Here is a 25,795-nt window from a genome sequence, read left to right as displayed (position 1 = left end):
TTATATTTTTATACTGTTTGTTTCACTTCACCTCTAATCCAGGCTGGTTCTTTTTAAGTAAAACAACTGTTCTGAGTGCAGCCTTTTGAACACCTCGCAGAATGCTTAAACAATAATCACCGATATTATCTTTCTGCATCCTTTTTTCTTCCGGCTGACCTGAACAGTGATCGATTTCCTTTTGGAAAAACGCTCCAGATGCATTTATTAGGGGCTCCAGCTCCGTCCTGTTTGCTGGTAAGAAGTGTTAGCGTGCTGTGGTCGCTCACTGCATCTAAGCACCGCTGGGTTTTTAATTCTGTGGTTAATTCCTCTTCACAGGGAAAAGGAGGTCTAAGACCGGATTCGCCCACCTTGAGGGCACCGTTTTGTTAATCGAGAAATCCCCAAGCTTCTCCTAAGAAGAGACGGGACGGGGCAAAGAGAGAGGCTCCCGGGGAGGCGGCAGGGACCCCGCCAGCCAGGCGGGCAGCCCGCCCGCAGCCGGGCTCGCCGGGGGAGCCCTCCCGCCTGCTGCGGGGGATGCCACCGCACCCCCCCGGGCAGAGCCTGCTGCCCTGCCTGCCCTGCCCTGCCCTGCCTGCCCTGCCTGCCCTCCTCCGGGGCCCGCGGCCGCTACCGCTCACCTGGCTCGCCCCTCCCAGCGCCGGCGCTGCCGGCCCCGAGCGGGGCGGGGGAGAGGGGCAGGGGCAGGAGCAGGAGCAGGAGCAGGGAACCTCGCCGAAAGGCTCGCACAGCCCACACCCACACGAGTCACCGCGGGCGGAAGGGGAGCGTCTGCGTGACACACACACACACACAAACCTCCCTGGCTCCCCGCTGCTCCTGGGCGCTTCCAGTCGCTGCCGGCATGGGGAACATAACTTGTGTTCCTCAGGCACCTGGGAGGCTCAGAGGCTCTTTCAGAAGGAAGCCTTCGCTGAAGAAAGAGTAAGTACGCTTGCTTTTACTTTGGACTGCTTTTCAAGTGGTGCTGGCTTCCCTGCTGACTTTCCCCCGTGCGATGCACCACGCAGAACTGGGCTAGCAGCTGAGCCCCGCTTGGGAAACCCAGGAGTTATTTACATGCTCAGCAGAATCGGGCTTTTGCATGGTTTCGCAGGGTGCTGGGCAGTGCCAAACGCGATCAGCTTGCCACAAGTGCCTGGGAAGGAATTCTAGGGCTCTGCCGGCGGAGTATCCCAGCGACACTGCCCCCAGGAGAAACGCGATTTATTTCATTTCGCTTTGAAAATTAAAACTCTCCTCTGTGGGACAGGCAGGGCAAGGTGCAGAATGCCTGACACTCCTTGTTTTCACTTGCGGGTTTTTTTATTCACGACGCCCAGTGTTGGCGGTGCTGTGTTGTGAAAAAACAACATTCACACTCCTCTTACTGTAGAGAGAAAGCCCCAGATCCCAACACCCTGCCCATACGATTTGACCTGCGTTGGTAACCGTGAAGGAAGACACAACAGAAAATGTCTGTGAAATCCTCTGGGGACTTTGGTGCTGGGCTGGCCAGGGCAGCGTTCAGGTACCACAGCGATGGATGGCTGTCCCAAAACAGAGCCTACCAGGGAGTGCAGAGCAAGCTTCTCTGCGCACTGCCTTTCCCCCTGCCTGTGCTCCCATCAGCGCAGTCACGGTGCTGCTGCCGGTACCTAAGCGTACATGAAGCAGAGCCCTCCCCATCCTGAGTGCTCTGGGCTGGAAAGGAGCTCTGTCGGGAACCAGGGTGATTCCTCACAAACCTGCCAGCCCCATCTATGTGGGGTTCAGCACACATGCTGGGCTTTGAGACAAACCCCATAAACTCTGCTAGGCTGAGGAGTTTCTAAACAAGACGAGACACTGAAACTGTCCCCTTGGTCTCCTGTGCTGCCATAAATTGGGAGCAAACCTGTAGGAGTCTGTGGAGCTACTGTGGGGTAAAAGAGAGGGGATCAGTTGGGGAATTTGGACCCTGGAGGGCTGACAGCGGGTAGCTGCAGTGGAGCAGCCAAGCCCCAGAGCACCTCCTGTCCCCACTGACTCCCGGCTTCCCACACTCCTGGCTTTCCGTGGAGATAAGCCCGGTTTCTGCTGAACTAAATGCTGCAAATCTGTTTGAAAGAGAGCAACTGCTGGGAAGTCCCAACAAAGCAGTCCCCGTGCTTCTTAAATGGTATCGGTAACTGCTCATTAATGGTGTGCATGCAAGGAGAAGCTGGGGGCCTTGCTGGGAGTGGAAGGAAAGAGAGGAAAACCACAAAGATAGAAATAAAACCTGTTTGTGCATATCTGTTGGTGTATGTGTACATAAGCACCTCCAGTCCAGGAGCTTTGGAATAGTTGTCAGGACTGGCTTTGGTCTTTGTATTTTGCAATGGAACATCTGGTCCCTCCGCTGATTTGGAGACACAGATGAGCCTAGCTGATCGTTTGGTTATGCAAAGACATTTAGAAAAGCAAAAAAACACCAACAAGTGCAGCACAAACCTCATTACAATTCTCCCAGGCTGTTTATCGGTCCTTTGCTGGGCTGGGATGATTAGAAAGCCTGTGACAAATTGCTTACTTAGCTTTCTGGCTTCCTTATTTCTGGGCAGAATTCACTATGTATCAGCCCAGATCTGTGTTTGCATGTGTGTTTTGGTTTTTTTCTCCCCTCTGTAGACAAAATGGCAAGAAAAAACTGCCCAGCTTTTTTGGTATGGAAGGAGGGCCGGAGAGAGATACAACCACAGACAAAATCCTGCAGTATATTCCAGGAAAGGCAAGTACAAACACATCCAACCCCCCTCCCCACTGCTCCCAGAGACTATTCCCACCCACCCCAAGGACAGTGCTGTGCATAAGAGGGACGATGGGTCTGAATCTGGGGGTAGCAGCAGGTCTGTCTCAAGGAGATGGAGGTCATGCCTTCAGCCCAGGAAGGGATGAGCCCTGTGCCCTTCACAGCAGCAGAGCTAGCTGCTCCAGGGTCCCCATGCAGGTGTTGAGGGGACCTGCCATCAGCCAAAACATGTGACGGGGTGGCAGGGTTGGGCTGAGAGCAAAGCAGGCAGCATGGTGGGAATATCTCACACGCCCCTTTGCTCTTGGTTCTTTTGTTTCTGTGTAGCCTGTGAAGGAAGGGAAAATTAGAGCGAGCATTCAAAGGTACGATGATTCATTCCCACGCTGGAATGAGACGGAGCAGGCAGTGTATTAGCAATAAGCCTTGGGAAGGTAATCAGGAAGGGTAGGTCTGTCCCAGGCACGTACCAGCCTTGTGGCCATATGGCCCATTTCCCAGCACTGCTCAGGGAAAGCAGAGGTGAAACGATGAACCCCAGTATGTTTGCTCGGTCTCTTTGGGCGGGCCAGGGATATGGACCGAGCTTCAGGGCCTCTTGGGCTCTACTGTGCATGCATCTCCCCCACTGCATGGCAAATAGGCTATATGGATATGGGGGAAGGGGAAACTGAGGCAGAGACTCACAGCTAGCTGGAGGTAATTTCAGAGAAGGTCGGCAGCAGGACATTATCTCTTGGGTTTTAAGCTGCTGGCTAGGTGTATTTCACTGGTGATGAGCTGCTTGTCAAGAGCTTGGTGTATTGCAGGACCCAGTTCTAAGCAGCCCTGCTCATGTACTTTGGGTTGCTGCAGAGATTCAAATGCCTGCTCCCCACAAGCAGGGACCCTGCAGTCCCTTCCCATTCAGCTGCTCCCGGGCTGGCCCTTTCCAACCCAAAGGACCTTTGCTTTTCCTCATGTGAGCCTGAGATGGGAGCAGGACTGGGATCCTACTCCTGGCTCGTGAGGTGGCCATGGGTGAGTGCCATCTTCTCGCTTGGGGAATGTGTCCTGAACTGTACAGGTGGGAAGCACAGCAGAACTGGGGCTGTTTCACAGCCCTGCCTGTTATTTGTGAATGAGAGTAATGGACATGTGGTGCGGGCATGGTTCCCTGCGGGACTCAGCTGGAGTGCTGATGCCCTCAGCATCCAGAAGGGCTGGGCAGCACTTGACGGGACCAGGTCCCAGACAGATCCTGGATACTTCCCCTGGGGAAGCAAGGAGAGCTGTCACGTTAGCGGATCCTGGAAAACAAATCCTGCAAGCTGACAGAACAAAGGTCACCGAGAGATTATTCATTGGGGAGTACAAGAGAGTGTGGGATCTCTTCAGGGAAGGAAGGAGGGTGGAGCAGTTGTTTAGATGTTACCCTCGCCTGGGGCAGATGGGATTCAAACTCTCTGCTCAGCCACAAGCTTCTTGTGTGGCCTGGAGAAAGCCTTGGCTTGGTCCCTTTCCCACTCCCGTCTTTTCAGGAGAAACACCTCCGAGAGCGGGAGGTGACCCGCTGCTGCTGCTGGCCAGGTTAGAGAGGAGCCGTCAGCATGGGACTCTTCCAATGCAATCTCACAGGAGATGGGGTTGCCAAACCTCTGGCCATGGCAGGCAGTTTGGGACTGGGGCAAGTGACATCCCTGAAAACCAGGCCACCTCTGGACCCTGCCACGGGCAGCTGGCACACAAAGCCAGCGCCTTTTGCTCCCACCAGCCTTCTGTCCTGTTTCCCATACTTCCCAGTTACGGCTTCTGCGAAGCCCAAGCAAAAGTGAGGGGGGAGGATGTGCCAGAAGAGTGGTGCTTCTCATTTGCTTCTTTTATCATTAAACAGCAGCTTTTGGAGCCTCAGGGCACCAGCCTTGCGAGGCTGAGCTCTTCCTGCTGCCAGGGTTAGTGATTCAGCTGGGAGTCGCTGGGGTCTGCAGGGGCTGAGGCAGGTTAATTATTAACTTGCTCTACCTGTAGGATGAGGCATCCGAGACAGAGGGAGAGAGCGAGAGAACATGTCAGGGCACTTGCACTGCCAGAGACCCGCTGCTTCGCCAAACCCTGAGAGAAACCAGGTTTCCAATGATCTGCACTGCCTCAAACCCAGCGGGATAGCTGAGCTAACGGAAACAGTGTTAATCAGGATGGGGCTGGGGGAGGAGAGTGCTTGCCACCAGCACAACCCAGCTAGGGGAGTAAGCAGCTGGCCGGGGAGGATTTCAGAGGAATGATAAATGCTAGTTCCCTTTCATTTTGGCTGCATACTGAGGTATCCCCGTGGTTTCGGGGGGTGCATGGGCCAGGGAAATAAGTGACACTCGTGGAGGAGGCTGTGACAGCTCTGGTCCCTGACCCTCACAGGACATCACGGGACTCCCAGTGCCGCTTTTTGAGGGATGGCCAGATGCAGGCCATGCTGGTGGCTATAAACCTGTCTCAGAGAGGGCAGGGATGCACTTGTGGGTCTGAGCCCAGAGACATCTGAGATTCGGCAGGAGCTGTTTTCTCCAGAGCTTGGGTTTAGGCAAGTCCTCTGCATCCTGGGAAATTGCTGTTGTACCTAAGCAGATGATCAGGAGTTTATGGGAAGCGCTGTCAACCTTACAAAGGGTTTTTGTTCTGAGTGAGAAAGCGTGAGCCAGCGCTAGTCAGCCTGCTTCTCCAAGTGGGGGACAAAGAAACCATAGAAATTGCAGATGGACAAAACAGATGAGCTCATGCCCAGTTCCCCAGGCTCCCTCTGTGGCCAGGGCAGGATGGTGTCTGATGCCACCTCTGTGCCACCCAGTGTAAGTGGCCTCGCAGAGAAAACCACAGAACTGGAGGTGGCAGCTGTGGCCGCTTTGTCTGCCCGTGCCACCTGCCAGCCCGCTCAGCCGTGCCATTGCCTGCACGCTGCCTGGGAACCGGCGTCTGACCCTGGCCCGTGGGCCGGCCAAGTCACAGCTCTTCCCTGAGCTTCAGCTCCGCAGCAGGAAAAACAGGGATTGTGGTTGTGACCATCTTGGGCAGCGTTAGAATGAAAAGCAGGAGGTAGGAGGTGGGCGTCACTGCTGCCCCTGGTGCAGCACGAACAGGCTGTGCTTGCTTTTACCGAGGACTTGTGCTAGCTGTTGGATTTAATGGTCTCCAGCTCCCTGCTGCTGCTCTCCTGAGATGTGGGCAGGAAGCTGTGGAAAGCTGTGAGGGCAGTTCTCCTTGCACATATGCAAATGTTGTATTCGTTTGGGGTTTAACAGTGGCACCCCAGTGAAGGACATAAAATTGCTAGGAAAAAACAGGAGAGACCTGCCTGATTAAAAAAAAAAAAAAGACCTGAACAGTCCCACTTCTTCCTGCAAAACCATAATACCTGATCATGAGTGATAAGACTGCTGGGGCTTGAAAGACTGGTGTGGCACGGGCGGACGAGGCCTGCTGCGTGGGAGCCTGCAGCTGAAGGGGCGGCAGGAGATTTCAGTGACGTGATCCCGTTTTGTCCATGGTCTTGGAGATGCCCCCATGCTTAGCCACTAAATCCAGCTGTCTTCTCAGTCTTACTGCAAGCCCTTGCAAGCTGGGGTTGCTAGATGTTTGTTTGGGAGAGGGAGGTATTCCATTTAATTTGTTTCTTGCCACATGAACAGTGGCAGTGGAAGCTCTCCCTTTCCCTCCCGACCCTGGGAGGATCCCTGTGGAACCTGGTGGGTGGCTGAGCTCTTTGTCAAAACTGCTGCTGGATTGCCAGCTCCCAGGTTGCTTTTGCTTCTTGGGGCCTTACTTATTACTGGGGAATTTGGCTGCCACGTTCCAGGCAGCAGCATCACCCAGGCAGCTGGTAGCTGGCGTTGCTGCTTATCGCTGTGTCCGTAATTTCATTACTTCATCCTCTCCCCGCTCCCTGTTGCTGGTTGCTGCCCTTATCCGAGCAGTGTTTTGTTATTGCTGCCACAGCTGTCAGGTGATCAGTTGCTCTTTGTTCTGACAGTAGCTTGTAGCACAAATGTAATCTTTTCCTACGCTTAATTGCCTCTCAGTGAGACCATTAATTGGCAGCCAGCAGGTTCCCACCTCCAGGGGAGGACCTGGGTACGTGTTCATGGGTACTGCCTGGAGCCGGCTGGAAAAGCTGGAGGGAGACTTTCAGCAGAGAAGGGGTTAACCTGTGTCCTAAAAAGAGTTACCTAAATTCCATGAGGCCCTGGAAGGAACCCCAAGCTTTGCAGATGAAAGGGTCCCGACAGCATTAGGTTCCTGTTACTGGTTCACCAGCTCCCCTCTGGCCTGAGCGCTGCTGATGTCCCTGGCATGGTTAGGAGAGGGGTTAATCTCATGCCGGAGGGGTGAGTCATGGAGGCCCCAGCAAGACAGATCTGGTTAGCTCTGCTGGCTCTTCATTTATCATGGGGCTTACGCAGCTGTCTCCTTGGCACGGCGCACTGGGAGCGGGCACACGCGGGCCAGACAGGTTGGGCGGCGGGGAAGCGCTGGCTGCTGGAAGCCCCTGGCAGTGCGGGGTGATGGACTGTCACTCGATCCCTGCTGAGCCCTGGCAGCCCTCTCCCTCCTCATTCCTGGAAATGCTGTTTGGACAGAAGCGTATGAGCCCCGGGGGAGCCACATGCCACCACTACACCCTGCCTCCCAGCTCCAGCACGGCCGTGCCCTCGCTGGAAGTATCTCCAGGAAACACAGCCGCCAACACTCAGAGTGGGGTGCCACCAAGGTGGCCTCACAGCCTGGTGACTGAGCAGCAGGGCAAACCTTGCATCTCCCGCCTACCTTTCTCTTTTGCTTGGGAATGAATACCCAGAGTCTGTGACGTGTCTAACAAAGCTGACATTTAAGACTCAGATATGCAAGTGGGGTATAGACCTGGAGGGAATCAGTGGTGTCCGTGGCCTCGCTGGGATACAGCCCTTCCCTTCTCCCCAAGGAAATCAACCAACCCCCAGAAATAAAAACATTCTTCCCAGAGAAACTGCAGGGAGAGCTTTTCAGTCCTGGGATTTATGCAGTATCCAGGCAGTGCAGCAGCAGCCCTGGGCTGCGAGCAGTGGAGTGCCATAGGGGTGTGGGTTTGTGCGATTGCACAGAAGGAAGAATTTCCGTATAACCAGAATGCAGGAAAGAAGGGAACCCCCCAGCCCTGAGTGCTGTCTCCCTCCCACGTCAGCCCTTGCTCTCCCGCAGTGCTTGCTGGCTTCCCTTAGCTTTTTGCACCGACAGTGAGCGGCTTCACGACTCAGTGCCTTGCAGCTGCTTTTATGGCTGCGGGACTCTGCCTCAAAATTGTCTGGGCACCTGAAACAACAGACTCCACCTAGAGAAACCGAGGGATCTGAGCAGATGGGAGAGCTGAGGAATCCAGGTGGAACTAGAGCAAAGAAAACTTTTCCACTAACCCCAGTGGAAGGCAAGCTATGTTTGCTTAGCCTTGATCGGTCCTTGTTCCAGCAAATTTGATTAAGATGGCAGGAGGTCATCCGTGGAGTTGGGAGACCCTAAATGTAGGATGTGCTTCTGCACCCCCTCTTTCCCAACCCAGAAAACCTCCCTTTAGGTCAGTATCTCCCCCTGCCTAGGGAGGACAGCCTCCCAGCAGTAACCAAACCCCAGCTCCACGCTGGCATGGAGACCCAACAACAAACAGCCTTGCCCGGGCACCTGCCCAGGGCTCCTTTCTGAGGAAGCCCTTCTGGGAAGATGTTCTGGGAACATCTCTTCCAGACATCAGGCCCCCACCTCCCACTGGCTCTGATTTGTTTTTCCTGAATCCTTGGTACAGAATATTCAGAACCAGGAAAACCAGAAAGAAAACTTGGACCAGAGGTTCCCCAGCCTGTTCAAGAAGGGACGAAGGAAAACGGTTGTCAGGAATCTGGGCAAAATGATCTATTACTCCAAGGTCAAGTTTAAGTTCCAGCACTGCCAGGTAAGCTGCGGCACCTGGTTGTGGGCATTTCTCTTCCCAGGCACAGAGTGACCCTGCAGGACTGGGAAGTAAAGTGTAATTCTGGGAAATGGGACTCACGGAGCCTTCCTCGGGCTACTGCATGGCCCAGGGACTTCTGCCACCACACGGTGCATGGGTACCGGCTGGCGCCCACCGGCTCCCTTCCCAGTGGCGACCTGGGCCATGCTTCCGTGCTCAGCTGCCAGGCTGGCAGCAGATCCACCAGCAGAGATGCGGTGGTGGCCCTTGGATAAGCGACCGCTGGCTTTTCTGTGCACAGATCAGTCTGAGATGCAGAGGGACGCTGGGAGGAGGAAGGTGTCCTGAGATAAACCCCAAAACGTGTCTTTTCTGCAGGAGGTGAATGACTGCTTCTTGGAGCTGTTCCAGTCTTACCTGTACTTCCAGTCTGCGGGCTCCAACGGACTCACCTACCAGGTAGGGCATCTCCCAGACACACCGGGGCAAGCACTGGGGAGTTGGGCAGTATGGCCAAGCTGGGAGCACTGGGCAGACGGGACAGGACAGGGCAGGGGGCTCTGCTCCTGGGGCTGCCACTGGCCTCCTCTAGGTGATCTCAGCAAGTCTCTTCCCGTGGATGCCAAGCTCCTGAGGGAAGAGAGCATTTCTTCCTAAGGACTGTACCCAAACAACCTCAGTTTCACCTGGGTCCTTGGCCTTGTCTGTGGGCAGAGATAAAGGACCCCATAGAGGTGGGATAGGGGGTTGTGCAGGGCTCCAGGCAGGACCAGGGATGGGAGGCGTTTATGCTACCTGGACTTATCTTTGTGTAGGGCACCAAGCACAGAGAGCTGTGCCTTGGCAAGGGTCAGAGCTCCTATTGCTCAAAATCCCACTGGCCTTGGTGCCAGTGGTGGACTTGGCCCTGGCTTCTGAACCAAGGGGGAGTTCTTCATCTGCAGGGCAGGGAAAGAGGCATGTGGGAGAGGGTGGAAAGAAAAAACTGAGAGCAGCCTTGGGGAGCTATCCTGGCAAACCGTTCATCAATCTTTTAACCTGATGATGCTGCTGAATTACAAACAATAGGCTCTTTTGCACATGCAGCCAAAAAATCACAACCGAACAAACAGGAAGCCCTGAATGTGCTCTCCCTCCATACTGAGTGAGTAACTAAAACTGAGCATGGCTGTTTTGCAGATGTTCGTAAAATTCGTTCCTTTTAGAAATGATTTATTGTCTTCTGGGTGACTTGAGGTTAATGCAATATGCCAATACAATCTCTCGAGTCATCCAGCAAGCCAGCCTTCAACTGAAAAGACACATGTCAGAATACAAACAATATTACAAAATCTCCCATCTACTTTATAAACAGCTCCTTGTTTATTAATTCTAGAGGAATTAAAAAGGAATTAATGTGCCAGTACTGGCCCCTAGACGTTACAGCAATTAGCATCTTTTACAGTCCTTGTTTAGAAAGCCCAAGACAGGGAGCACAAACTTGTCATCTGTTCCTGTGCTTCGTTATAGTGGGACTCTGAAGAACTGGCATATAGAAACCAGAGAGCTCAGTTTTGCTTTATGGTCATTTCTGTCTTCTGGCTTTCTTGTGTTAAACCAGCATTGTTTTGCTGAGGTTCCTCTTAAAACTGAAAGACTTGGAATACAAAGAAAGTGTTCTTGCCAGCACGGCAGAGGATTGCTGCAGTACTGGCCCCACGCAGCCCAGGGAGCTGCTGAACCTGCTGCCTCTGGGGCCGGTGCTGGATCGAAGTCCCAAATGTTTCCCCTCAGAGCAACGTTTTGCAGTCTAACACTGTGAGCCACAGCAACCTGCTGGTGCCAAGTCTGGACTTCCAGTCTCCCATGGCAAAGGGACATAAATGGCAGAGCCTGCCTGTGGGCTGCCCCCCAAAATAATGGTGTGTTCTTCTTATGCAGGGACTGCTGCCTTTAAAAGAGCTGAATGTGTGTGAAATTGAGAATGGGAAGAGCGCTGGGCAGGAGGATCATGCTTTCCGCATTGCAGGTTGGTGCCTCTTCGTTTGCTTTGAACAGAGAACAGAGGGTGTATGAATCACGACTGTCTGCTCTTTGTCCTGCTCTGACCTAGTCCCAGAGAAGAACCACATTGTGGAAAGAGGTTGCAGAGAGCTGAAGCTCTTCCTCCCAGCATTTGCATCTTTCCCTCCGAGGCTTGCCTGCTCCTAAACACCTGGACAGTGATGCCCAGGGCTGCAGGCAGGGAAGGGACTGGATAGGGAGTGCAGAGGAAGGATGGTCCTGTGCTCCAGCTGGTTAGTAGTCGGGGCACATGGTGACAGTTCCCACCTCTGCCCAGTCATTTGCTCTTTGTGCACCACATTTGAATGAAGGAATGGAATAAAACTCCTTCTCCCACCTCTCATCGCTGTATAAGCCCCGAGGCCAGGGAGTGACTCCAAGCAGGCACGCGTACAGGGCTGTGCGTGCTGATGTACGGCACTGCTCAAGTACACAGGATGGGCAACAGTGCCGAGAGGTGAGTTGCCTCTACCAATAATGCCCGGCTGGTGCTATCAGGACCCAATGTCACTTCACCAACTCTTCCCTCACCCGCACTCCTGCCTCCACAAGGTTTTTAAACTTTTCTCTGAGTGATTTTGCTTTATAAAAGTTTTCCTGGGATAACAACTTGTCTGCAGCTTGGCTGGAGGCTTCTTTGGGCTTAGTCATTGCTGAATTACAGCAGTCGCAAGCCCCCAAGAGTAGTAGTTAAAGCATGAAGTACACAGAAGTAAGTAAATAACCCAGTAACGATACAGAGCCAAGAAAGCTCATTTGTGTCCTAGGCCCACTGTCTATGTTCTCTGGTGTCCTCAGTTAGAGAAAAAGTTATACAATGGCCACTCAAACAAAAAAATTACGTAAATTATAAAAAGGAGCTGGTACAAATGACCCATCAATTTTAAGGACTGCTGAGTTGTGGCCTTGTAACACTGTACTAGGCAGGGCTCTCCAACCCTCTTTGGGAGTCTGTAAAATGAAGGAAAACTTCTCCCAGGCGTAACCTGTCAGGGGCGTCTGCACTGGGGTGGGTGGACTTGTTCTGCTTGTATTAAAACACGCAGGAGTGTGGCTGGGTGGAAAATTGCTTCAAGCTTTGTTGGGTTTGTGTCCTGCTTAGGGAAAGAACAAACCAAAGCCTTTCTGACAGAGAGTGCTGTACATCTCAGGAAGCAGTGACACAAAGAAACCAGGGAGGTAGTGATATTTAGGATTGCCAGGAGATCAGTGGAGCAGTTTTATTTTTCTGCTAGAGGGGGAGAAATCAAGGCACGGAGGGGATAAGAGCCTTGTCCACGGCTCCACACAGGGTCACGGTGGAAGTCTTTTGTCTCATGACTCTGAGACACAAAAGACACGCATCCATTCTCTTGTGAAATCCTGTGGCGTCAGTAGTTCCCCATGAACTGCGCTTTCTGGGGTAGTTCAGTACGTCAGAAGATGCTGGCACGATCATTGAAGGTGTGGAGGTGGAGCATGAGAACGAAGCCCGGCAGCGTGCAGAGCCGTCCCTTGGTGCACTGGCATGGAGAAGTGGACGGCGGGTGGCCGTCACCTTGGCTTTGTGGTTCATCTCTTGCACAGCCTCTGATGCTGATGAAGTTGTTGAGCACCTTGAGTTACTTCTGCCTCACCTGCAAATGTTGCAGCTTTTTAGTGTCTCCAGGCAGAGAGATTTGGGTGGGAATAAACTGCTGCTGCTCTGGGAAGGGGCTTTCTTGCTTCCAATGTTCCTCTGGAAGCGTTTGCAAGGAAAAGAGGAAGGACAGGGCAGAAGAAAAGAGCACGAGGGCCGGCACAGGTTGCTCAGCGTGGCTGTGTCATGGCACTGCCGCAAACGTGCCCTTGGGGCTGAGGGAAATGGCAGCAACTGAACTAGCAGCAGCCTTTCAGGTTCTGGTTCACAGCCTCCCCAGCAGCTCCTTGCATGAGCTTCAGGCATGGCTCAGGCTTCAGGCTTAGGCAGGAGTTTCTTTTCTCATTTTCTCTTCCTTTGGGGCCCTGTTTAGATGTGGCAACGCCAACAGCCCTCAGGATACGTCTGAAAGGCTGGCCTTAGAGGAGGTGGCAGAGCAAGCAGTGCCATGTTAAGGGTCGTGCCCTACCAGCAAAATTCCTGCTGTTTGTATAAGGGCCTGGATGCCCGGAGAAGTATTCAGAGCTGCCAGAATATCTAGAGAACGCTAGCACCTGTATACCCTCCTAGCAACTCTATAAAGTAGGGAATCACTTTATCCCCATTGCAAAGACAGGGAAACCAAGGCAAGAGGAGACAAGGGAACTCCAGAGCCACAATGGTACGTAGACACTTGGATGCCCAGTAATGCTTGATACCTAATTACTGTAATGGATCTGAACGGAGTGACTTACGGGAAGTCACTCAGGGAGTCTCTGCCTCAGCTTCCCCACCTCTGCTTTGTCTGTATCAGTGCATTTCCTGACAGAGGTGTTTCAAAGTCTTAATTAACTGTTGTTCATAAATAATGCAGGAATTATGGGATGAAAGACTCCTCAGAAGGGCAAAGTATCATGCTTATCCAGTGCACTCGCTTATCTGAATACTTCCAAGTCCCGCAAAGCCAGATCTTACTGAGCATGCACTAAGTATGGTTTAATATGCGATCACTGGTAAATTATTAATCATAACATACATTCTGCAGCCTGCCAGAAATGATTATTAACGTCACTAGGTTATGTCTGTAGTGACTAGCAGAGGGTGTGTGAGACTTTTTTGCTCGTGCTACTAAGCGAATGATAGCTGGAAACATTAAAATCAACAAGATATAGGGCTGTTCCTCCCTTCAAGAGTATGTCTGAGAGCAGCTTCAGCTTGTCTGGCACAGATTATATTTGGTGAAGCAGTAAATAAACAGTGTCAGAAAGCTACCGGTTCTACATATTGAGTGCCAAAGTGAAACTAAGAAATACCATGAAACTTTTGCATTGAGTTAGGCTGTCTGCAGCAGCACGTTGTGATAGTCTCTGCCTGCAGAGATGCTTCTCACAAACTGCTGGGGACTTTTAAAGCTGAAATCTGTCTATTGATTTCAAGCTTGACTTTTGTACTGTCTTTGATTTTTGTTCTTGGCCTCGTTTTGGACTGAAAAGTGACTGGTGGTCAGTGCTAGATGTGGCTGCATGAGCAGGCGGTGAGAAGGTGCTGGAGCAGTCCCTGCCCAGGAGCTTCCCAGCAGCCTGATGTGAGGCAATGTCCTCGAGGTAGTGGCAGGAAGGACTGGAGCATGATGTCAACAGAGCAATGCACTCGCAGGCAACCCATGGTGTGATGTGCCGAGCATAACAGCTCTGGCCAGCTGATTACTTATTGACGCTGCAGTTGGTGCCCTTATCTGCTCAGCTCATCTTGTGTCTCGCATACCTAGGTCCTCTGCTGAATCCCCTTATCGTGTTCTGCCCTACTGAGTCAGAGCTGAAGCAGTGGCTTTATCACTTGGAGAAACAGATCCAGCTAAATGGAGGAAGCCTTGGCTTGCCCTTCCTCTCTCAGGTTAGTGTCTTGGGACGGTGAGGTGCGCAGCCATTTCCCATGCTGTGGGCTCAGAGCTGAATGACCGGGGAAGCTGGGCCAGTTGGGTGGATGCTGCACTGCTCCTGCTGCGTTCAGTGGGAGGGATAATCTCTGCAGCCAGCCTCTCTCAGCCATTTTTGCCACACTTCTAGGCGCTCACCTAACACCTTCCTCTTCCAGAATCCTGAGTGCCCCATGGTGCTCTGCCTGCCTCCTCCGAGCTTGAGCAGAGGGCTGGGGATGGAAAGGGAGAGGGGCTCTGGGTCCACTTCCAAATGCTCCTTGCTGTGCTTGCTGCTCTTTCAAAATGTTGGCAGGAGGTGTGGGGTTAACTCCTGGACTAATCCCCCTTTTCCAGGCCAGCTGCTTGAGTGCTTCACTACATCAGTCAGGGAGCTGCCCCTCTGGCGTGGCGCACAGGGGTTTTGGTGCCACTCGTACCACTTCCAGCAGCTGCCGGGGCTGTGCACAGTCTGTAATTTCAGCCCTTCTGACGCATGGCAATTGACCCCTCTCCGCCAGCAGCACGTACCAGCCTTGCCAGAGCACTGCCCTGCGCCAGGGCAGCAGCATGGCAAGGGCTTCTGTGTGGCCCCGGCTGCTTGCTGCCCGAGGCACCTGCTTGTTTGCCAGTGCCTAGAGCTGGCCCTGGGCAATACGCCTCACAGCTCTCACTTCCTTTAGTTATTCCACCACCCCTAAAATAACCATGGATAGACATGCTAATTACCCACACTTGACAGACATGTTCTTGCTTAGGAACTCCTCTGCCCGTGGAGGAACCGTGTATTTGTGTTCAGATGGCCTTAGGTCTGTGCAACCAGCGCTGGAGTGAGTGTGGGATTTCAGTCCGAATGGCAACCCCAAAGGTGCTCTGTACTGCTGAGAGCTGACAACAGCTTCCTGCATTTCTGCTGTGTGTGTGTGCGCACACAGCTTCTAATTTTGGAGCTTGCCTTTTGTGCAGTCTCCTGCAAGGGAAGGGTGCAAAAAGAAAGGCTTTGCAAGAGGGCCTGGCAGGGCGTGTGTGCTGAAAGGGAGACCTGCGACCCAGAGGTGCCTCCACCACAGCCTCTGAAGGGTCAGAGGTTTGGGTCTGGTTCAGAGAAATTCTCACACAGTTGGCTGCTTGTGCAATTATCCAGAGTTTACAAAACATATGGAGGAGGAGAAGACTGGGACTGGGGCCTAGAAAACAGGACCAGATTCAAGAGACCTGTCTTCTCTTCCAGTCTCTGCAGGGTGTTTTACTTCCCTCCCTGTCTCCATCTCGCCACTTGTATTCCCCTTTGAAAGGCAATGTACAGAAGATGCTAGGTACCAAGTATGATTATTCAGTCCCAGCTGGAAAACTGGCTCCCGCACAGATTTATTTACTCTTTCCTGCTTCTGCCACACTTGAAAAGTGTCCTGAGATGGGCCATGTGTGAGCTAAACTCTTAGGGGAAGGCATGTCTACCCTGCTTCTCAGTTCTGCTCCTGTCCCTAGAACGACTGGAAGCAGAGCTCCATTGGGAAGGAGGAGCTGCGGTGGTCTGTGCAGAACATGCCTGTCCAGGAGTGGAGAGGGACCCAGCGGGAATCCCTAGGCGATGTCCTCTGTGTTTCCAAAGTGAAGCTTCAGCATCTGCCTTTCCAGGTAGGACACGTCTCTGGGGAGCAACCTCCTGTCAGCATGGCTCAGAAAAGGCAATGGATGGAGTGACTAGCACAGACTCCTGCCGACCTGCTGCCACTAATCCAACGGGTCCCTGAAGGGTCATTTTACCCACATCCCGGTAAATGGAAAAAGGTTTGTTACTGCTCCGGTGGCCCAGCAGTGGTGCTTGGGGACAGCACGTGCATAAGCATTTGCAGGACAGGGCTGGCAGCTGGAGCTGGCAGGAATCTCCCGTGGAGCCCTGTTGCAGGGAAGCAGCTCGGCTGTTTCCAGAGCCCTTGCCTCAGGCTGCTGTCAGAGAGACAAAGTAAAGGGCTCTCCAGATCTGAGCCCTGTCTGGCTGTTCACAGGGAACCCTCTTCGTCTTTATTTTCTAAGGAGCAGCATGACCGGCTGTTGGTGCTTTACCCGTCTACACTGGTGATAGTATCTGAAGAGCGCAACAGCCTCTGTTTTAAGGTAAGTTCATCTTGGAGCACCTTCCTGCTCTCTCTCACCCATCCGCAGCGGCTATTTCAGCACTTCTTTGGCTTGTCGCTTCCCTCCACCTGGGTTCCCTTGCGCTCCTCGTGTTGGCAAGGGCTTTCCCTCCACGCTGCTCCCTTGCCAGCTGGCAGGTGAGCAGGAAGAGGGATGTTGCAAGCTATCTTCCCATGAGAAACACCTTGCCCTCCTACAAAAGCCCGGGAGGAAAGGAGCTGGCTGCCAAGGAATCTGAGTCTCTGGGAGGAGGGAGGCTGGCATGTTTCTGTGTGGTTATGCTGGCAGAGAGCCTGGCTCGCTTGCTTGAGACAAGAGCTGGAACAGCCCCAGAGATTGCCCCTGCGGGGGCTTTGCTTCCCAGGCACCGCTCTGTGGGACCACTTGGAAGCAGGTAGCATCCAGGCAGCGCATCTGATGCTCGTGGGGAAGGGCAAAGGCAGCTAGTTGGCTGGCGGGCAGAGAGGAGAAGCCACTGCTGGTGCGCTGCGTTTGCTGCTCTCTCCCTCTGTGGAACAAGGGCCCTGAGCAATGTCTGGGCATGCCAGCGGAAGGGCCAACAAGGACATGGAGGCCTGAGTGCCCCAGGGAATGCGAGACAAGCTTCTCTAGTCCACTAGTGTGTCTTTGCTTGTAGAAGCGATGCTGGGAGCCTCAGCACAGACAGGCAGTGGCACTGTGGGCCCTGGGAGCTGCATTCGCATTGCCTGCAGTCTGAATGGCCCTTAAACTTGATTGCCAACATCCATCTTAGACGTCATTGCAATGGCTATTAAACAGCCCTGTGCTTTCTGGCCCTGTTTTCCCGTGCTAGAACAAATGTGCCAAAAAGAGCGCCGAACTGTCTGTGAACCTGCATGTGCAGCACCACCGGCACATGGTGGAGCAGAGCTGAGCTGCTCCTCCAGAGGAGCAGCATCCTTCTTAGTCACTGAGAGAGGAGCCAGTGACAAGGAAACCCTGCAGAGATTGAAGGCTTGTGAAATTCAGCGTGAACTCACTGGGGTCCTTCTTCACATGATTTTACCCTGTCCACATCAGGCCCCGAGCCATGCAGGCTGCTTTTAATTCAGGGGCTACCCCTGGGAAGACCTGCGTAGAGCATCTCCCTGGCCAGAGGAGATGGCTGTGACTGCAACGGGAAGGGGTGTGAGGAGGGACATATGCCAGTCAGAGCTCTCCTCCATCCCCAGTGCAACAGCAGAGGGTGTTTTCCAGCAGCTGGTGGCTTGTGTGACACACCTCAGACAGAGCTTGTTTTCGGGAACATGTTGTTCGCAGCTCCTGGGAATGGGGCACCATGTAAGGGGACCTTGGGCTGGGCTCTCAGATTAACTCATCTCTTTTGAAACCTTAAACCAGATTTGTCTGCCCTGTCCATGCAATGTTCCCTTCCCACGGTGCATGAGCGTTGGTCCCTGGGCGTCTCGCTCGCTGGGGTAATGGCAGGGCTCTGTGCGGCCGAGCGCAGGCAGGAGGTGATTCACCAGCCTGTGACACTGCAGTGGGAACTTGATTTTCCACAGGCATGTCAGGGCACAGGAGCCTTCTCCCAGGGCTTCTGCAAATTAACTTCCCTTCCCTGTGAGCAGACGCTGAGCCCTAAAATTTGTGTGTGAAGGAATAGCCCGGCCCTTTTGTTCTTCACTTTCATACAAACCACAGGAGCTGCCGCTGCCAAGTTTGTGTGTGGGACAGGGAAGGGGAAGGCAGGGGCCGAGCCTGCCGGGATGGGGCTCACCCAAAGCAGCAGGCTCTGGCTCACCGCTGGTGGGAAAAGGCCCTGGGCGAGGCGTAAATCAGCAAGGGGGGAGCTGCTGGGGGAGGGCTGGTTCACACGGTGCCCAGGGAAAGCTGGAGGGGCTCTCTGCAGCCGATGTGCGTGTTATTTGTGGGATGCTGCTGCGCTTCCCTAGGTGGGACTCTAGCCTCTGGGTGTTTCAGCCCCCTCCTATGGACAGGGGGCTGTTGCCTTAGGGAGGACGGAGCACCGGGCGCCTGGCGGAAGCCCTGTGCGGTCGTTCGTGGTGGCAGGAGGGCTTGCTCGAATGTGCCGGAGAGCTGAGGAGTGGCAGGAGCAGGCGGCGCTGGCCCCCTCCACACGCAGCCTTGCAGCACCTGCGCCAGCTGAAGCGTCAAAGTCCATTTCTTACAGCAACAGGGGAAAACGAGTCACGGGGCATTGCATGAGCTTTCCCTCCCAAGGTCAGCCTTCCTGTACTGCTCAGCCCATAAATCACTTTCGGTGCAGGAGAAATACCACAGAAGCCTGCGTGTGCCCATAGGCTATTGCAGAGAGGCAGCTGGCCGGCACAAGCCACGGACACCCCGTTGAGCTCCACGTTTCCTTTGTGGCAAAGCTGTCACGTCGGCCACATTCCCCAGAGCCTATGCAGCTGGGACAGCTTTGCAGTGAGGACATGATGAGGCGTTTCTGCGAGACACCTTATTTTGCAGCCCATAAACTTAGGCAAATGAATCCTGACCGATTGCACCTTTTGAGAGGACCTTAGGCTAAATGACAGGGCTTCGCTCCTGCTTTCTGTGCTTCCTTTGCTGCCGGGCATGGGGGAGAGTGGCGTGAGGTGGGAACTTCGTTTCCTGAGCTCTCCCCAGACCCTTGTTTGCCATCCTGGCCAGGAGCTGCTTCCAGGGCCATTGCCACCAGCTGCCCCTGCCTCATGCTCCGTGCCCACAGACAGGGTTAGGGTGACATCCAGGTGAGGTGAACAGGGGCTTAAGGAACAAAGAAACTATGTGTCACTTGGATTCCCTCTGCTCAGAGAATGAGAGAGATGAGAAATAAAGCAATGAGCTCCTCTGTGAGATGGTTCCGGTGCAAAATCTGCTTCAGCTGCTCTCGCAGGACTGTTCTTGTTTCATTTCTGTAAGGAAAATTCAACTTGCAGAGCCCCAAATAAAGAGGAGACCTAGATCCTAATTCAGTGTTGACAAACCCTTGGCACTTCTGCCAGGTTGCCCATCACAGAGAATTAAACTGTCAGTGATGACACTTAAAGGACATCTGGCAGCAGGCAGCAGAGCAGAAGAGGTCTGGAACAGCCAGTCCTGTTCCTGCCCATCCCACAGAGCTCACAGGAGAGCTGGACCTGGCACAGACCAATGCCCGTGGCAGATGCGGGGATGGCCAAGGGACACCGGGTGATGGCAGAGAGGACAGTGGTGGATGTGCATGCAAAGGTACTATTGCACTTAGGGCAATAGCACATGGTATCTTCTAACTCCAGTTTTTCCAGGGACAGGCTGCTTTAGCTTCTCTGCCTCAGCTCCCGGCTAATAGGAGCATACATGCAGTGCCTGCCAGGGGCAAACCCCACTCTGATCACAGGAGTGGCATTCACAACTGTGCCGTATAGCACAAGAGCTCGCGTTTCACCAGCTGGCATTTACAGGGCTCAACCTTGTCTTTGTAAGGCTTTGCAGGGTATGGATTGTGAGGATTCCTGTTTGCAAGTCTGGAAGTCCCAATCCAGCAACTAAAACCTCGTTCAGGACCATGTTTGCAAAATTTTCAGGAGAAGTCAGCCATTAAACCATGGGAAACTGTTGAAAACAGAACTAGAAGGGAAGAAGTGTTTTTCCAAGCTCAGATGTCAGGAGGGACTTTGTAAGGACAAGGCTTACAGAAATGGCTCGTGCAGTCACACTGGCTTCAGAGACTTCATTCCTGCAATAAGGCTGGTGGTGGGAGAGCGAGCTGTGAGCAGGGAGGGACAAGGCTGAGTCAATCTGCTGGAGACAGAGTTCTCCAACATGCCTGTGCCCCACACCTATGATAGTATAGAGGTACTCGAGTCCTCACCCAGATCAGCAGCAGCTTGGGTGCCTCTCGTCTCCTGCAGACCTGGCCTAGGCGATTTAGGTTCTGAGCTTCCCCTTCCTCCTCCCCTTCCCCACAGGGGACCCCGAGGGGATTGCCAGCGGGGCTGAGCTGCACTTCCTCCCACACCGCACGAAGAGCAGCCGGGCTCCTGCCAGCCTCGCCCCATCCTCACCGCTGGCCCTGCGCTGGGGGCTCCCCTCCTCGTGCTCCCAGCTAAGCTGTCAAAACTTTGCAGTAGGTTCCTAAAGCCTCTTGGCTTCCCTGACGGGAAAGCCCCTGTGGAAGCAGAGTTTCGGGAGCCAGGTGCCTGCAGAGGCTCCAGCCCACAAGCGGGCAGGGGCAGCCACGCTGTCCTCCCCGCTCCGCCTGTCTGCCGTACGGCACGGACTGTGAGCTGCACTCAGCTGTGCGGTCCTAAGCCTGCTTCTCTCTCCGACAGGGCGAGCTGCCACTCAACGCCATCCAAGTGCTTTTTGAAGAGAATGAGAAAACCTCCTTTTTAATAGAAGGTGCGTCTCCGGCATGCCGAGGGGTGTGCTAGCGGCAGCCACAGAGGTCTCCGGGGTCGGTCTGGTTTCGCTAAGCTGGTGTGGCCATCTTCCTGGCTGTGCTCGCTCATGTCGGCACCCAAGCTCTGACTGCTTGGAAATCTTCGGACCATCTGTGCCTGGCTGTGCTACAGGGCCCGGTTTTGCTGGCAGGAAGAGGCTGTGAGCCGGCAGCAGCGCTTGCACCAGGGGTGTGCTTGTCACAGCGTGGCTGCAGAGGTTACCCCTCATTTAGATCTGGGCTGTGATTGCCCCTGTCCTACATGCAGCCAGGCGCAAATGGTCAGCACTGAAGGCAGAGCGTTCCTGTTGTCCCTGCACCGGTGTCAGGGTCTCCAGATCCCGGGAGAATGTGGGGAGGAATGGAGCAACGGGATTCCCCGTGTTTCTGAAGGAAGCAACACAGACTGTCGGTCAAACCCAGTAACAGCAGTGAGTGATGTTTTTACAGGCCGACTAATCAATTCGATCCGGGTGATCTGCCGCAGCTATGATGATTACCAGGAGTGGCTTTACTGTCTCAAAACAGCCCAGTTTCGAAATGCCGACTCCTCCCTCTCCGGATCAGAGAGTTTCTCGGGATCAAAGCTGCCACACCCCGGCCAGGTAACAGATGTTGTGGGTTTGCATGGTAATCAATAGATGTCTCCCAGGACTCCCATCTGTCCTGTCTCTGGCCACGTGTGAGTACTCTTGTGACACAGCAGACTTTGCTTCAAGTCCCATGCTTGAAGACTGTCATGAAGTTGCTGATCTCCGCAAATTATTTTGAAGCCCTATATTATATTATATAGGCATATATTATATTAAATTCCTTCAAAAGCAGACCCCTGGCCATAGACTGTGACGGTGTTGTGCAGTGAGGCATTGGCACAAGGACATTAACAGGGTCTTGCAAGGAAGGGGAGACCCACCCTGCCAGCACTGCAGCCAGGATGGGGTCAGGGTGCCTGAGCACCCTTCTCCCCACTGCGAGCCCTCCTAATTCACCCCTGTCACCCCTGCAAGCCAGACTCAGCCGCCCTGTCAGCCCTAGAGGGCAGCACACCCCGCCGCACTGGGCACGGCTGCCCTGGGCAGCTGCTCCCCATGCGGGCACAGCCCAGACCCAGGTCTGGCCCTGGCATGTGGGCACGGAGGGCTGGGCTGGGCTGGCCCAGCGATGCTCAGGTGGGAGATGGGGCTGGGGAGGGATGTGCCTGTGGCCACACAGAGGGCTGTTCCTACGCGCTGTTCTTCTCCCCCATCTAGTTTGCCGGCAGCGGGAGAGGGTCGCTCACTTCTGATGGCCGTACAAACTCCTGGGCGTCGGGAGGGAGAGTGGCCACCTTGACACACCTCTCCCAGAACAGCGGCTCTCTCCCCGATGGACAGTCCTTCGTGCTGATGCCTGAGAGCAAGGTGCTTGAAGACCCCGTCTCCCCTGGCTATTCCCAGCCTCTCCATGTAAGTGAACCCCGCAAAAGCCTGGGATGCATGTGGGGACAGACACTGCCTTTGAGCAGAGCGGTCTATCCAGGTGCCCGGATGGGCTGAGCTTGGGTGGTCAGTTTGCTATGCGGTGTAGCAAATCCATGCCTGGAGCCTGTATTTGTCCTGGCTCAGCTTTGTTACTGCTGATAAGGGAAAAGTCTGCTGAAGAGTCCCATCCCAATACTCCACCCTGCATAAGGATTGTTGGTACAGATTGCAAAAGGGCGAATGGGGCTGTTCAAAGGTCAGGAAATCCCAAAGCAAAAGCCCACGGGTGGGTGGAGGTGATGGGCTAGGCAGGCCTTTGCTCTGACCCTGTGCAGCATTTGTACGTCCAGGGGTGTGTGCATGCGTGGGGAGGAGCACGTGGGGCACGGGCACGGCCGCAGGACCATGCCAATGCACGAGCGCAGCGCGATGCCCGCAGCAGCAGCCCTAGCAGAGGAGTGCCTTGCAGTGGCTGCAGGTGGGTCTGTGTACCTGGGGCTGGCCTGAGGAGAGCCAGCTCTGGGGTCTGTCTTCTTGTTTCAGTGCCTGGCACAGGCCAACTGGCCTAGCACGGGGCTGCCCGCGCAGGACCTGCGGAGGGGCGGCAGCACCAGAAAGTCCAAGGGCAAATGTGGGCCTTGCGGCCAGCAGCTGCCCAGCCAGGACACGGAGAGGACCATCTGCAGCCTCATTCCCGAAAACCCCAACGGCGAGCTCCTGTCCTCAGTGTACAACGAGCCGTACTCCGCGCACAGCTCGCAGCATCACCCTGCAGCTCCCCTGCCACACCTGGACCTGAGCAATGTAAGGGGGCTGGGACGCGGTGGGGCTGCCCTCCTGCCTGGGAAGGGTCAAGCAGCAGAGGAACTGGTGCACGGTTCGCATTTTCCTTACAGTGCTACTTGCAGGGATAGCTGTCCTGGCAGGTGCTCTAGGGCAGGCGTGAAACCCATTTCCATTTGAAAATGGCCCATGGGAGGTGAGGTTAAACATGGCAAATGGAGCAACGTCTCTTGGAGCCCTGAGATGCTGGGCACTGATTCCTGAGGCAACACGAGCACCAGTGCTCTGCAAGTAGGAGTGTTATTAATTCATAGGACCCAGCCTCTTCTTCTGAGGGCTTTCCAGCATGTGTCCATCAGTGGTTTAGTGTGTGATGCCATGTTTCCCTCCCCTCAATGAGTGTGCATCTGCCTTACGCCCAGGGAAGTCCCCTTGTTAGCACAGACAGCTACAGTCGGGAGTCAGCCTCACCATCCCTCACGGCTGAGCAGCGTTTGGGACTTTAATTGCAGGGAGATTCCCCACTCCAAGCCCTCCTGGGGATGAATTGCAAGTAGGGAACAGCATGTCATGTTCCTGTTTCAATTCTGCCTTTTAGCTGAACAGATGGAGCTTGGTGGGAAGTCAGCCCTCGACAGCTTCCAGCTCCCTGGAGAAGCCGGCCGTGCCCCGCTCCCCCTTGTACGCTGACCCCTATACGCCCAGCTCCCCCAGCGCTCGCAGCATGGCAGGCTCCAGCTGCCTGGAAGAGGTACCCTGCGCGTTTGCTGCCGGTCACGGCCCTGACTCAGCACACAGGCTTTTGGCTCCAGAAATTGTGCCTCGGGCCATTTCTTTTCCTGCTGTCTGCCTGAGCGGGATGTGGAAACGCGAGGCTTGCATTTTGGGGTGGGGCAGGGCACAGCATAGTTCTCTGTTTTTTCAAGCCAGGACAGAGTCAGAGGGGAACAGGTTTCCCCTGTCTTATCGCTGGATGCCAGTGTCACAACAATCCCAGGAAGAGCCAGAAACCGCAAAACAAAGGCAGAGACTGAGATGTGATCCAGTCTACAGAAACTAGAGATGAGTCAGACACAGAGATCACTTTATCCACCCCCAAAAATTCCAGCTGTGATAACTGAGTGCCTACTGAAGGCTACATTTCTAGTTCTGCGCATCTCTTGGGAAAAGACTATTTCTGAGTCTGTGGCTGGCATCCCCCGTACTGCTGAAGTCCTCCCTTCCCTCAGAGGGTTCTTCCTGACTGCTCTCTGTCCTTCCTCGTCCCCTGAGCTGCCAGGAGGTTTCATCCTACTACCTTCACATCTGGCCAACTTCCACTACCTCTGTGGGTCATTGCGAGGGACCTTGCAGCCATTCGTCCTTTCCCATCTAAGGCCTTCAGCATTGGAATGGAGTAGAATTTGCAAGGCAGGCAGAAAACCTTGTTTTGCCTAAGTCAGTTCGTAGCAGGGCTGGCTTACAGGTGGGGAGCAGCCAGTCAGTGTTGCCCAACTTTCCACTGCAGGTATCAAATCTAGAGTTTGTTTTGGTTAAGTTCCTGCAGTGTCACGGACAGACGGGTTCAGCACAGGCGAACGGATGCCCAGCCGTCCCGGTACCCCAGCATCTCTCTCTGCAGAAGAGGAACTGCCAGCCCCTGCCCAGCAGTCACTGCAGAGAGGTGCCTGCAGCTCCGAGTTACAGCACCCCCGGCACCTCATGCCGTCTCCAGCTGCGGCCTCCTGCTGATGCTTCTTATCTTGAAGAGGTGAGTTTGTAAATGCAGTCCTAGTGTCCCATGCTGTGCAGGCTGCAGGGGAATACACGGGGGTGCAGGGGTCCCACCTTGCCTTTCTCCGGGCTGGAAGAGCGGTCGGTCACTGCAGGGCTCTGAGCGCTTTGCTCTGTGATGGGGTGCATCTTGGGGAGCAGGGATGGGGGAACCAACAGAGGGCTGATTCCCTGGCATGCAGTATCCCAGGACTGCAGTGCTAAGTCATCCTCATCAGTGCGTCTCTTTCTTTTCAGATCTCTGCTCTGCGAGAGGAACATCTGGGCCCTTCATTGCAGCCACCAGGTGAGACCTTGGGAGGCTGCTTGGGTGCTGCAGCCCACCCTGCCTCGCTGGTGTCTGTGTCCATAAGCATCATTCAAAGCAGGGCTGAGAGGGAGCGCAGGGACTCACGCATGCCCTTCCTTCCTCCTGCTTCCCCGTGGTGGGACCGAGTCTGTCACCCTGCCCCTTGCCTGCATCTGTCTGGTGGAGGCAGTTGTCTTGGCTTCCACTCACTGCCCACTGGCTCTGGCCACCCGTCACACGCGGGGGCTTGCGGTTTGTTCTATGGCACACTTCCACCGCTTTGCCCAGATCTAGTTGCATCTGGACTGCGATTTTGCTGACCCTTGTGCGTACTCTCTGCTGGCAAAGGAGGAGGCAGCCACTGGGTTGCTCATGAGCTCTCTGAGCGCTTTGGTCTGTTTTTCTGCAGACAGGAATGTCGGCACTTACGACCTGCCAGAGGCCAGTTGCCCGCACCGTGACTCTGCAGCCTACCATGACTATGCCGAGCTCCAGAGCTTCCAGAGCGACTTCAGCTATGACAACCTGTGGGAAGCAGAGGCGAAGGAGCCGGGCACCCCGCATGCCTCCCCAGCACCCGGCCAGCAGTTTTACCAGGCCTGAGCGAAGGCCTCCATAGCCAGGCACAGAAAAGCCCCTGGGCTCTTTTCTCACTGGGCTTCCCTGCAGTGTGAGGATCCTGGGGCATACAAAGCAAAGGG

At 54.4% G+C, this 25,795-nt stretch overlaps 1 protein-coding gene across 1 annotated transcript; it reads left to right on the top strand.

Annotated features, from left to right (window-relative positions):
• Positions 1–850: 850 nt before the first annotated feature.
• PLEKHN1 (pleckstrin homology domain containing N1) lies at positions 851–25,697 on the top strand. Its single transcript, XM_050909653.1, has 15 exons — positions 851–930; positions 2,638–2,737; positions 8,556–8,702; positions 9,081–9,161; positions 10,623–10,710; positions 14,111–14,235; positions 15,746–15,895; positions 16,295–16,375; positions 20,680–20,749; positions 21,240–21,394; positions 22,040–22,234; positions 22,793–23,053; positions 24,570–24,782; positions 25,043–25,091; positions 25,504–25,697. The coding sequence occupies exons 1-15, from the start codon at positions 851–853 to the stop codon at positions 25,695–25,697; spliced, it is 1,989 nt and encodes a 662-aa protein (XP_050765610.1).
• Positions 25,698–25,795: the final 98 nt, after the last annotated feature.

Source organism: Gymnogyps californianus, chromosome 21, assembly GCF_018139145.2.
Source record: "Gymnogyps californianus isolate 813 chromosome 21, ASM1813914v2, whole genome shotgun sequence".
Taxonomy (NCBI): domain Eukaryota; kingdom Metazoa; phylum Chordata; class Aves; order Accipitriformes; family Cathartidae; genus Gymnogyps; species Gymnogyps californianus.
The sequence above is the reverse complement of the archived record's forward strand: the minus strand, read 5'-3'. Positions and strand labels throughout refer to the sequence as shown.